General features: G+C 36.4%; 1 protein-coding gene across 1 annotated transcript in view; it reads right to left on the bottom strand.

Moving 5' to 3' along the window:
* The window catches only part of Fbw5 (F-box and WD repeat domain containing 5), a 35,106-nt gene that overhangs the window by 10,728 nt on the left and 10,074 nt on the right, over positions 1 to 14,304 (bottom strand). Inside the window, exons 4-7 of the mRNA XM_089244842.1 lie at positions 9,505 to 9,944; positions 7,198 to 7,384; positions 2,298 to 2,547; positions 1,653 to 1,844 (exon numbers count right to left, since the gene is read on the bottom strand). Of these exons, the coding sequence (XP_089100968.1) occupies positions 1,653 to 1,844; positions 2,298 to 2,547; positions 7,198 to 7,384; positions 9,505 to 9,944 (1,069 nt within the window). The remainder of the gene's footprint in view (positions 1 to 1,652; positions 1,845 to 2,297; positions 2,548 to 7,197; positions 7,385 to 9,504; positions 9,945 to 14,304) is intronic.

The following is a 14,304-nucleotide window of genomic DNA, read 5'->3' as shown; positions in this document are numbered from 1 at the left end:
ATCCAGAGACATTGAGCCCAACCCTGGACCCCGTGTTAACCACTCCCTTCCACCTTCTACCCATCAATTCAGATCTGACTCCACTTCTGAAAATACTACTAACATGATACTTATTCCGAATCGAAAATTCTCCAAATCATTCAAGATACTCAAGTTACCATACTCCAACAACTGATGTTTTTCCCTCAAAAAACAAGATTCCTTTAGTTCCCAATTAACCGGCCTTTTCCAATGATTTAGTGCAGTCAAAGACAAATTATCTCTCATAGATGACCTGCATAACAAAGTCCAAGACCTTCCCTTTGATTTATTAGAACTCTGATCTTTTCTTGTATCCAAAATAACACACCTTGAAGATCGTTCTCGTCGCTCTAATCTTATCTTACGTGGCATAACTGGGGAATCATCTTGTAATAAATATACTTAACCATTTAAAAGGCTGAAACAAGGAGGGGTTATTTTGCTATCATGTAGTGGCAACAGTGCTGCTGTAAACACAATGCTTTAGTGTCCCCAGTGAGTAAGTGGTATGGGCATTTTCACTCCAGTGTTAAGTTTATGTATCTCCACACTTTTAATGTAATAAATAATCTGTTATTAATATTAAACCAGTTCTTGAAACATTATTTATAATACATCTAATATCAAAATTTTCACAGAATTCAAACAAAATCACAAAATGTTGATCCAAAAACTTAGGCATAGAAATCTTTCCCTTTGGACATTGAACGTTGCCATGGAATTGGTTCCGGAAGGGTTCATGAATGCAGACTCTCAATAGTCAAATTTCTTATAGTTTCAAACTTAAAAATGCTTTCAAATTAAAAAACAATCCAATCTTAATCTCCGAACATTTTCTCCTGAAACTCGCAAACTTCGTGGTCAACTGTGGAGGGTTGCTCAGAAATTCAGAGACAATGGACTGGGAGTGAAATTCATCCATAGTTATGCCCTAATTAACAATATTAAATACATTCGAGATCCTGAGATTAACAACATTATCCCTGCTTTTCAATCCCACCCAGTTCCAAAGACTAGACCTACTCTATCAACCAGTCCTCCTCTTATATGTTCTCCCTTCATTCACGACCATTGACACCCTTCCTTCCAATCCTCTAAACTAAATAATAATTTTAAATTAGGAACCATCAATGTTCGAAGCTTAAATAAAAAAATCCTTTCCTTCCAATTCATTTTACTTGCTCATAACCCCCCCCCCCCCCACAACCTTTTTCTGAACTAAAATAAAAACTTAATATTCCCCTCTAAGAATTTCCCGTCTTTTTTTTTTTGATTAACCAAAATTTTTGAAATTCATCATGAACATTTAAATTCTGATATGTCCAGTATTATATCCAAGCCAACATATATCTCTAGCAGACTTGCCCATCCACATAAGATAAACCCTATCTCTTCTTCCACCGACTGCTTTAAATTTAGTTTCTTTCTGCATACCATAGGTAACTGGAACTTACTCCTCTTCACTGTTGTTGATTCACCTTCATCCTTTATATTTTCGAAAAATGTAAAACATTACTTCTATAACCATCCATCACATTCTCATGTATAGGCCTCGGCCAACATTATTGTATTAATAAATATATAAATAAATAAATCTGTTTACATTAGAACAAGAAGAGGATGAAAATTACCTGTGGTCTGGAGATAGACCCATACCAATAATATGACCATGCAAATCGATGACGTGATCAATTTTATCAAAGAACTGCATTACACTATGTTCATCTTGCCAGTTCGGTGAGACGTTTGGTGCCTGTGCTTTTTCTTGCCTTTCTGCTATGCGCTGAGACAAACTTGGTGTTTCAGTCACCCTTTCAGCAAATCTGCAAAATAAAGTCTAAGTCAAGAACGATTCGTAGTAGAAAATTACAATATCTCTTCCATTCCAACCTCTCTAAAGAAAATTTGTAGATAATATACAGCAGTCTATACCTTCCACAGATAAATTCGTTTTTTGTGAGAGTATGTATTATTTTTAAACATATAGTTCTTTAAAATATATAACTGGGAAAAATATCTAAATAGCATTAAATACATTCATTATGCATTTTTCTTAAGATACAGTATGATAATTCAATAACATGATTAGAAAGTAACTGTTTGCGAGTAAGTGCAGTTTTAAGGTGTAACTTTTAGTGGGTTTTTTTACCTGGGTCTTTTTTTTGGAAACTCGGCCTGATTTTTTTTGGGTTGGACAAAATCAGCTCAGCATTTTGAACAGAATACTTGTACAGAATATATTAAAACTTAAAGGAAGTTAATAAGTAGATGCTTACTTGAAAGGTTTTATCCTTTTGAATCCAATCTGATGAGGTGTGTATGTCTGAGAGCCTGTTGTGAATATTAGAAATTTTTCTCGCTGGTCGAGTATTTTTTCACTGCTCGCATCTTCATCCAAACTATCAGCCGTGTCCCTGCCATCACTATCCTCTTCTTCTTCATCATTAAGTAATGGCGGAGATGGTCTTGATGTCCGAGATGCCATTTTACTATTATTGCCTTCATCAGCATTATTATTATCATCATCTGCAATGAAAAAAATCCACAGTCGACAAAATATTACAATTTCATGCTAAGTCACTATACTGCTACAGAGAAGTAGAAAATTTGCAAATTCCCTCACTTTCTTCAAATGAGCACTAATTGCCAAAACACTTTTTAGAAACATGATTATGGGAGCTTGAAAGCTTATGCCAGTTTTTGTTTTGAAAACATAATCCCGTTTCCTCACCAAAATTCCTTGAAAAAAATATAATCTTAACTTTTTAAATGTTTTTCGATTTTCTGTATTTCCCCTGACTTTTATGAAATATTTGCATATTTACCTGACCGTTTTCAATTTCCCTGATTTTCCATATCACTGGGAACCCTAATACTACTACTATTGGGAATCCTGCATTCTCAGTGCAGGTGATGGCAGAATTCATTCCATATTGCACCAATGATACAAATTACTCAGCAACTCTAATTAAAAAAAGGAAGGAATTCAGACTTTTGAGAGGAGGTCACACCATCTCCTTACCTGCTGTCACCTGCACTGAGAATGTCGACCTCAGCAGTCAATGATTTATCAGTATGTCATTAAAACTACTCGATCACATTAAATATAATTCTAAGGTTATGGTAATTCAACATTCTAAATTTTTGTGAAACTTTTTTTTTTAAATCTAGCGTTTTTTTAATGATTATCTGCTTGTAAAATAGAAGAAAAGAGTAATTAAGAGAGTTAAATTTCACAGAAGGTTTTCATGAAAAATTTTGAATATGGCTGCTAAGTTCACAAATACAGTCGATCCCATTATAACGAATACCGTTACAGCAAAAATCCTGTTGTAACGAAAACTTTTCCAATCCTTCAAACCAGCTTACATAGGAACAATGTATTGTGCAATTCCGGTATAACGAAATGAAAAATCTGTTGTAACAAACTCGAAAATAAGTGTCTGAAAAAAAAAGTGCGTCTCCATCTACTCTTTCAACGTTTTTGAAAAATCAGACAAAATTGGAATTGCAAATTTAAACAGCAGTTATAGGATCCTATAGGAAAAAGATCTAACCTTCGAATTTCCAAGATGTGAATGCAGCAGTCTTTACCTGGTTTCAAGACATTCGTTCTCGAAATGTGCCAGTTACTGATCCACTAATAGGAGAGGTTTTGGAATTTGCATGCACTTTTGAATGCAAAAACTTTCAAGCACGTGTTGGCTGGCTGAATCGTTTGAAAGAACGGTATGGTGTAGTAGCAAAACAGATTTGTGGGGAAGCAAATTCAGTTGATATGGAAAACGTGAATGAATGGAAAGCTGGAGAAATAGCAAAAGTGATAAAGTCATTCTTCCAATGTACTTAGTCGGGAATGTGGGTTAGTTAATGATAATCACAACAGTATACTGACAGAGAATTACCCACCTCTGACTTGGATGGCTTCTCGATTGACACTAAATCACAGGACAAATTAAAATGTGTGCCAATTAATGCCAGGAGCTTGGGTAATAAGAAAGATTTTTTAGAAACTATGATAGTTGTGGAGGGCCTGTATCATATAGCCGTTACTGAATCTTGGGCAAACGATGGGGACAGGGTTTAAGTTACGGTTGCATTTTTTGCAAAATGCGAAAAAAGTAGTAGCCACTTTCGCAAAAATGCGTACAGACGGTACGCAACGAGTAGACACCCAACCATCAATCATTACATTAGGGAGGGTCATTCAAGTATTACGTCAGCATTGGGGGGGAGGGGTTTCGGATTTGCTGACTTTTGATGATGGGGGGGGGGGGGAGGAGTTTGAAGGTTGTTTACATCATCGACCACCCTTTTTGAAGATATGAAAAATTCTAAGCTGCTGACTAAATTTTGCTGACAAGGGGTGGAGGGGGGTCAGTGTTTTGCTGACTTTTGCTGACAAGGGGGGGGGGTCAAAAATGGCTAAAAATCTGCTGACGTAATACTTGAATAGCCCCTTAGCATCGTAGCATTTTGCTAAAGCTCCCCCCCCCCCCCATTTTCGCTTTTTTGCGAAAGGAATTTTTTATACAGCTTAAACCCTGGATGGGGATGAATCTTTCTTACACATCTCAGGATACAATACTTTTTGAGAAATAGATCTGATAGGAAAGGGAGTGGATGAGAGTGTTGATATACGTGAAATCATGTTTGAAGGCTAAAGAGTGTAACATGCAAAGAAGTCATATTGGATACTATTTTGGATTTGGTTCTTACTAGTTCTGAGGATCTTGTTGAACATGTTTCGGTGGGAGACATGTTTTCTTCCAGTGATCATCGTGTCGTCAGGTTTCACTGTAACTTTTCTTTGGGTAAGGTTGATAACAAAAGACTGGTTCCTTGTTTTCTGAGAATTAACTTTGATGTTTTGAGAGGAAGGTTAGCGGAAGTTTCAAAGACCGGTTGGAATCAGTCAGGGTGGTAAATCAATGGGAAGAATTTAGTACGAAGCTGTTCTTTGTTTTGCACAATGTCATACCCTTTGTTCGAAAAAAGCGTGTTAGTACATCGCACCCTCTATGGTTCATGGATAGCGTGCGTAACCTTTATCTTGAAAAGAAAAGAGCATTCAGTGAGCGTAAAAGCGGACGAGGTGACATATCATTGTTTACTGATAAAAGAAGAGCGCTGAAGAAAGCGATAAGGGATAGTAAAAAGGAAGTTGAATCTAGGTTGGCAGATAACATTGGCTCTGACCCAAAATAATTTTTTAGATACATCAATAATGGATGAAAGGGGACAGTTGAACCCCTGTCGATAGGAGGGTCTAGGTTAGAGAGCAATGGTAGACATGTGCAATGTTTTCAATGATTTTATCGTGCCAGTTTTCAATGGAGATGATATTCAATATACGGGTGTTGCATGGGGTAATAAAATCCTCAACAATTTTAAAGTGGAGGACGTGGAGGTCCTAAATCTTCTAAAAAATGTATGTGCAAGTGAAGAACCAGGACCAGATGATATCTATCCCAGGGTCCTCAGGGAATGTGCTAATGAATTGCTGGGAGCCAGTCGCACATATGTACAGGAGTAGTGTTGCAGAGGGTATTATCCCAAGGGATTGGAAACTTGCTAATGTTGTTCCAATATTTGAGAAGGGTAGTAGAGAAGCTGTGTCCAATTATCGTCTAGTGAGTTTGACAAGCTCCCTGTCGAAAATTTTGGAAATTATTATCTAAAGGCAGTTGGCAAAGTGGATGGACAAGAATATTGTATTGTCGGATAATCAGCATGGGTTCAGGAAGGGGAAGTCATGTGTGACTAATCTCCTTTGCTTCTATGATCATGAGACGAGGGCTTTGGGTAAGGGCAAAAATGTAGATGTTGTTTACCTTGATTTTCAGAAGGCATTCGATCGGGTCCAACATGGTAAATGCTGCAAGAGTTTAGCATGTTGGACCCAATCGAATGCCTTCTGATTGGGATACGATCTGCCTACGAGATTGGGATTGGGGCAACTTGCTGAATTGGATAGAATCGTGGTTAAAAGATAGGTGACAATGAGTTATGGTGAATGGGGAATTCTCTGGTTGGACAGGCATCACAAGTGGAGTTCAAGAAAGTGTCCTTGGCCCCATACTTTTTTCACTTTTTATCGATAAACTCGATCAGGGTATCAATGGGATTGCTAGAAAATTCACCAATGAGGTGAAGCTAATGGGGGTAATCAGGAATCAAAGCGATGGGGAGTTGCTCCAGACCAACTTAAACAGGATTGCAGCATGGGCAAATGAATGGAGCATGACGCTTAGCATTGACAAGTGCATGGTCGCTCATTTTGGTTCGAACAACCCATGGTTTTCTTACGAGTTGAATGGTGTCACTATTTCGGATGCAACTAGGGTCACCGATTTAGGAATTTTCATTGACGAGTGGCATAGGTTTTCTGAACATTGTTCAGCGGTGGTAAAAAAAACATAGGCAAACAGGACTTGAGTTATGAAGAGAGACTTCATTTTTTGAATATGTTTACATTGGATGAACGCAAATGTTGGGGAGACATGATCAAAGTGTTCAAAATTTTCAACAGGATGGATAGGATGGACCATGAGTTATTAGTACACCGCTAATCGACTGCTTTTACAAGGGGACACCTGTATCGATTGGTGAGGGACAAGGCTATGGTGTCGCAGGGAATTTTTCTCTAATAGTGTTGTTAATAAATGGAATAGCTTACCCCCGGAGGTACTAAATTGTAACATAATTGACACGTTTAAAAAAAAATATGATAAACATGTTGGGGTAAATCAAGAAGCTATCCATACTCAGAATAAGACAATAATAAATATTCTCATGGGCATTGTATAATATTTTATCATGTGTATATATTGTCTACAATTTTTGTTAATTGCATTTTTAATTGGGTTGCTATATTTTTGAAATATATGACATCCATGTTTATTATGGGCATCTTTTTCTCAGCTACCTTGTTGGGGCATTTTGCCTGTTGTGTATTTGTATTTACTATCCTAATTCCTAACAGATATTAGTTTCTTGAGTTTTGTTCTGAGAGAAGAGGAGTGGGGTGGGGGAGGGGGGAAGGCGATAAATTTTAGATTATAAAATTTTATCATGGATAAATTTTAGATTATATCATTCCTTAAACATATATTAATGTTTTGAAAATAAGAAACACTACTGAAATGAAAACTATTAAAATGATGAAATATGTACCACTCAAACCACTCCATTCTTCATCCCATGGTAACAGAGGATCTTCAAAGTCTGAACTTGTATTTTCTTCGATGTCCTCGTCACTTTCTGGAATGACATCAGCACTCTCGGCTCTGCGATACTCTTGACTGTATCTGATTGGACTGTCCATTGTACAAGCTTCTTTACTTTCTGCACTGTAATCCACCTGTGAATAAATAATATTTATCTCAAATGGGAAGTTTATATAGCAGTACAGAAAAACAGAACTAAATGATATTTTTGAATAAATTAAACTTGATCGCTAAATGACATTGCAAAAGATATTCAGGTCATTTGGCAGACAAGACAATGCATTTTTTTCAACGACTTTATTTGCTTAAGAGTGTTAAACTTCATCATGGGAGTCATGGATAGTTATAAAAAAAAATCTGTATGAGGGTCGACAAGTAAGGCCAATTTATATGAGATAGCAGCAAAATTGCTTTAAGAATATATTATAATGATAAGTATCACTCTCCCAAACTTGTCATAAGTTTGAGCGCAGGAGTTTTAAGGTTTATACTTTGGCATTGCTCCAAGTTCAGATTACAGTACTCAACACTTACAATAGACTCTCGCTAATCCGGCACAAATCAGAGACAAGGGTGTACCTGATTATCAAAAAATCAGACATGCACAGTGGCATTTCCTATACTCTCTTCTATACATAAAGAAAACCCATCTAAAAAGTCCATATCACTGGATGGACAAGACAGTATTTTGAAAATGGATGATTATAAATGATTTGCAGCGGAATTTTTTTCATATATAAAACAGTTTAAAACTGTCCAGATCAACGCTGAACTGCAACAAGTTTATGGGCATTCTGCACAATCATTAAAGACCATCAATTTTTGGATGAATGATTTCAAATGGGCCTCACATCTACTGAATTACAGCCTCTATTACGTGCCTACGTCTGGAACCTCCAACACTGTCAGCTCTTGGCAAGGAGTCCTCTTTGGTCTCAGATGTTGCAAAGCAATTGGTGACTACGATCATACGGATCTTGGCCGCCTTGTTTAGGCCACCACTCTGGAAAGAATCGAATAATTCCAAGGTATTGGCATAGAAGATGACAGATCGAATGTGCTTGAGGAGCTGATGTTGTGGGCATCTCAATAAAATGGGTTCACAATACTTTCCATTAAAAAAACTTTGTGTAAGATGGATGTTGCGATTGCTGATGATTGATCAAAAGCAAATGTAAAAGACATTTCAAAAGAAAACTTGTTGATATTGGCTAATAACTGAGGACTTTCAGCATCAATATTTGACAGCGAGTGAAACATGGATTCACCAATGTACACCAGAGTCTAAGCAATACATGGAACATGGGGAAATGACACCAAACAAGGCAAAGGCTGTTTTTATCACCTACAAAAGTGATGGAATCCCATTTTTTGGGATTTTCAAGACTCAAAATAGCTACTTCCAGAAGAACCAGACAATAATTGGAGAACATTATGCTATAATTTGGGGAAATTTGAAAGAACAGCTACAAATGAAACAGACAAGATTGATGCACAAAAAAAAGCTTGAAAAAAAGAAAATGCAATGTTCTGCTAGAATAAAAAAATTTGAATATAAAAAAAAATCAACTGAAAAAATGTGTGGAGCTTGAGAGAGACTATGTTGAAAAATAAAATAAAAATTTTTTAGACAAAGAAAGCAAACACTATTTTTTACTTTACTTATCCAGACCACCAGACCAGAATCAAAGGATTACTCCATGCCCAGCTCCAGGCTGATTGTGGGATTACAGGTGGGCCCAGGTAGGCCTAAGAAATTTTACCTTTTTCGATAAGTAAGGTAAAATACAAACATTTTACTTTACTTATCAAATCACTCTTGCACTTACACTTCTATCTCTCACTTGGTTTAGACTGGGATTACACTATATAAGTTTGATAAAAGTCCTTTTATCAAACTTAGGAAAAACAACCAATAATCATATCAATTCGCTCCAATGTAACCAATGTGCTTATTGGTGGTACTTTTCAAGTATTTTTCTTTAAAAAAAGAACCCTTATCAAACTTTTATAGTGTAATCCCAGCGTTGCACTGCTCTTTCATGATTGGTCAAAATAGTCACTGTCATTCAATTCATTACCCCATGTGTTATTTGTCTCTAATAAAACCAACAATTTAGATCAACCATAATAAGGCGGTGTAGGCCAAGTGAGAAAGAAGAGTAAATGCAGGTTCCACTTACAACTTTACATCACTCCTGAAGATGTCTGCCACTCCAGTCAGCGAAAGAAATGTAAATATCAGATTACTGACCTTTATGTCTGTTGTTAATGATCCAGATGCCAGTTCCAGAGTCCGACTCCTGGTTTCAGGCCATGGACTTGAAGAGAGGGCATTGTGGGATATTGGGTTGCCATGAACTACAGCCTCTGTTATGTGCCTACGTCTGGAACCTCCAACACTGTCGGCTCTTGACAAGGAGTCCTCTTTGGTCTCAGATGTAGCAGAGCAATTGGCGACCATGATTGTACGGATTGAACTGGCCTTCCTGTTGTAGAACTTGAACAAGCGCTTGATAATTGTTTTCTTCTCCGATTCAGACTCTTGCCAAGCTTTGTTTAACCACAGTGCAGAACATGATACAAAGTGGGCAAGAAAATGAAGTCTGCCCGATAGGAGGTAATCATCAGTGTACCAAGTGCCAAAAATGTCATATGGCTTGTTCAATACCCTGCATTGGAGCGTGAAGTTATCTGCAAAAAAATAATGAATATCATAGAATGTTTTTAGCAAGTCATGGCAATCATTTGCTGAGATGCTGATCAAAACCCATTTAGCAATAAGCGTGCGAAAAACACAGAACGTGACGCTTAATATGATCCCATCTAGATTCCGGGTTTCTGATAATAATAAACATTCATAACTATATCAAAACAAACTCAGAAGCCAATATAGTAACCATATGTCTTGCTTTGTGAGAAAAAACTGGAAAGCTTAATTTTTTCAGCATAAAATTGGTTGCAATACTTGGATTTTGACTGCCCTCTCAGTTAAGGGGTAAGATTGCAAATGAATACACTGAAAACAAGGGAATAACATCGAGGTCACTGAATGAATCACGTGTTCAGGGGAATAGGAAAGCTTCCTCCGCGGTGTCATGTCATGCGTAAAACTTTAGGGGCGATGAGCAACATCAAGAAATTTTACTTTTGGGGAAAAAAATTAAAACATAAAGGCGTTATTTAAATTCTATTACAATTTCTAAATTTTTTTTTTCGTTCCACCCTAGTGACCATATCAGAGTGTTCCTGCTTAAATTGTATTATACAGAATAACAATAACAGAGATGATATGAGATGCGCTTAAAGTAATGAAAATACATAGTTATTGCATGGATACAGAAATAAAATTACAAAAGAAATATTGTACAAAGTTGTTATGCTGAATGTTTCCTAAAGGGGGCGACAGGCTTGGCTCTAGAAAATATTGTTACCTCCACTAAACCTAATGTTATCTAGAGGATCTACGAAAAAAGACACTGACAAGAGAAATAGTCTACGTTTCCCCCAACCAACACCCTGGTAGACTCTAGCGGGAAGAGAGGAGCATGCCTCCCCCCGCACCGCATCCACAACGCTTTCTCTTAGTTCGTCAACACTATTTTATTCTCTTGAGAAGCCCGCTCCACCCTCTCCAAGTTTCTACACCCCCTGAGGATTAAAACAATCATGTATGCATTTATACTCTTATTTATCCATTGTTACAATGAAATTCGACTGTTGTGCAGCCAGAATTTGAAAGCATTGTTTAAATATCAACAATGGCTGATATGGATATTTCAGCAATGATTGAAAAATAGTTCCAGTTTTCCAGAATTCGAATTACTCAATAAATCTATTCTTGATCTGTAAAATGACTACAAATCACAACTTAATCATCAACATTAACGTAGAATAATAATTATCAATTGTTTAAATTCTATTAGGCACAAAATTGTGGACAACCCGTGTTGATTATGGTCATTTTCCTTGTGGAAAATTAAAGAAACCCCCTAAGGCTGTCAGGTGAACCTATGGATTCACCCACATGATGCATACGAACTCCTGTATGGCAAAGCGTACTACTGCTACTGAAACGGCAGGGTAATGATGAAGGGGGGGGGGGGGTTGATGGGTCATAATTACCCATTGGAACATCGTATCACCGATTATATGGTTTTCAGGTTGCAAAGTGATTTCCAAATTCTATTAATTAACTTTTTATAATTAACTGATCTTAGCTACTACATTTTTCCCATTGTCCTGGAATAAGCATGAATGCCGAATTTCATGACCAAGTTCAAAACCATATTTATATACGGAAACGGAGCTCATGATCATCCTTTACGAAACTATTTCCCAAACTTTGCTTGTCATTCTTTGCTACCAAGGAAATGTATTCGCATTGACGTATTATAACAACAATTTAGAACCAAAGCTAAGGTGTGCACTAAAGGTGTACAGTAAAGTTTAATTTTTTTTAAAAACATAATTTTGAAGATAAAGTAAAACCTTGATATATATGAGGGCTCTTCACAGAGAAAAACACATCACCGATTTTCTAAACATTTGCTAAGCTCATAAACGTATAAAATAAAAAAGATACAATGACACACATAGGAAGACGTGGCTTTTTCCGCCATCGTGTCTCGACAACTACTCGTTGCCATCCATCGGAATATCTCAATCCTATTCATTCTCATCCGTGCCACAACCATCTACTTCTCAAAAGACAAAGCAATAATTAAAAATCCCACATATATAACGATATACTCTACGGACCATGAAAAAAATATTTTTTAGAGGGATTTATCGGTTGTAACTAGGTTTCGCTGCATTAGAGGGGGAAAAACGAATATTAATAGACATTATCTTAAGATTTTTAAGCATCAATTACTTTCAAGTATGGAATTCGACCCCCAATATTTAAGAAGTGAGACGTGTGGCAAATAATTGCTTCATAAAATACTATGAAGGCACAGGCATAGAATTCTTCCATGGAACTAATTTATATGAATCATGATACTTTTTTAATGTACAGTAAGTTCCATCCTTGAGAAATTCCTTCGGCAGTGTGTGTGTGTGTGTGTGTGTGTGAGAACTGATCACGAACTAAAGGGACAGACTTTCCCTTTATTCCCCCCCCCCCAACATTTGCCTCAACTATAAAAAGGTGAAAGCAACGCCACATGTACCCGGATCTCATAGCAGCTAACTACATCTCTCAATTAGGGCATTGTGAATCGAGTATAGCAATGCTCGTCAACAAGGCGGGAGAAGGTTTGAATTCCTTACAGTCTTGCTAGTTGAGAATAACCTCATAGAGAAAGAAAATAAGTCTGGTTGAACCTAAGCTTCAAAAAGAACAAAAAACCTCTGGGTGGAAAAAAAATTGATAACATACAAAGAAATCCTGGTAACTTGTAGGTATAAAAAAACAAAGTTTTTCTCATGCTATGATATACACTAGTTTCAGTAAGTCTGTGTCCTTTTTGGAGTTAAGACATTTTTTGCACATTTCTAGGAAAATACTGGGTGAATTGTTCTGAAATTTTGATCATATATATTCTATTTGGGTACTCACCATTTCCAGTGAAAATTTAGTCAGAAGTGCATTTAGGGCGACAAAAAACCAAGTAACAAAATTCTTTTGTAAAACCCTTTGCATCAGAAAAAGCTGAAAAAGTCTTGCAGCTTTAAAAAGAATATTGTATCAACTTTGTGCAATACTTCCGTGCATTTTCGTGAGAATAGCACGTATAATCATGAAAATATAAATGTTTTCTATAAAAATTCTAATTTTTATTGCGTGATTTTTGCTTATAACATAAAAAGTTTTCAAATAATATTTAAGAAATTTACAGAAAACATGACGCTATTTGTCACATTTTAAATTTCTATACTGTATGTATGTCGCTATGTATAGCCTCAAGTAAACATGACGCTATACATGTATACATGATGCTATATATGTCATGAAATTAAATTATAGACATTTAAAATGTGACAAATCATTATTCAATGAGATATAAGTATTTTTAGTATGATTATTAATTCTGCATGAGCAAAAATATAAATTTTATTTTTCATAATTTGATTGTCAGACATATAGTGTAACTTATATGAAAATTCCAACTGAATGTCGTGAAAATTCAGAAAGATATATGTGATAAAGTGAGCTACAATTTCTAAACTTCCTGAAAATAACTGAATGAATGAATGAATGAACGCCAGGGTCTCTGCCACCGGACTTATCCCGTTGCCGAGATCTCTTCCAGCCCAGCTTCCTGGCAGAGTCAGGAACAAAGTGAGTGTGTACACCTAACAGTCTGAGTGTGTAGCTAGTGTTGTGTATGATATTTCAGTGCTGCCATCTATACTTCAAAATGGGAGTGAAGTGTAATGATTGAATATTGGTAACGTTGTAGGCCTGTTGCTCTCTATGGCGAGACTTTCCAATGGGGAGATCGGCACGCATTCACGCCTTGAAGTTGGGAACCACAGAAAACCAACTTCAGCTGACCACCACTGTGGGGTTCGAACCCGGATCCTCGCATCGCGAGTCCGTCACTATAACCACTCGACCACCACAGAGGCTCCTGAAAATAACTGTGGATTAATATGGGATTTTCCACAAATTGGCATACAATTATTTTCTGTTATTTGATTATTTTGAGAATAAGCCCATAGAATTTGTGAACGAGCGAAGACGCATGTCTGATGCCATTCAAAAGAAGTGTTTTACCATAATGCACTCATGCGTGAAATAAATGTGAAAATAAACACTCAAGTCAAAAATGAGATAACAGCAAATAATTGTATACCAATTTGTGGAAAACCCCTTATTATTCAGTTACTTTCAGCAAGTTTCAAAATTACAATTCACATTATCTCACGTATGTCTTTCTGCATTTATCTGTCACATTTAAAATTTATATTTTGTACGTTTTCTGTAAATTTTGTAAAAATTAGTTGAAAACTTGGCATGTTATAAGCAAAAAGCATGCGATAAAAATTAGATTTTTATAGAAAACATTTATATATTCATGATATAAGTACCACGCACAACAACCAT

The sequence above is a fragment of the Pholcus phalangioides genome, unplaced genomic scaffold, assembly GCF_987345545.1.
Source record: "Pholcus phalangioides strain wild (caught in Gottingen) unplaced genomic scaffold, Ppha-v1.0 ptg000015l_1, whole genome shotgun sequence".
NCBI classification, from domain to species: domain Eukaryota; kingdom Metazoa; phylum Arthropoda; class Arachnida; order Araneae; family Pholcidae; genus Pholcus; species Pholcus phalangioides.
This window is presented reverse-complemented; position numbering and strand designations above follow the sequence as displayed.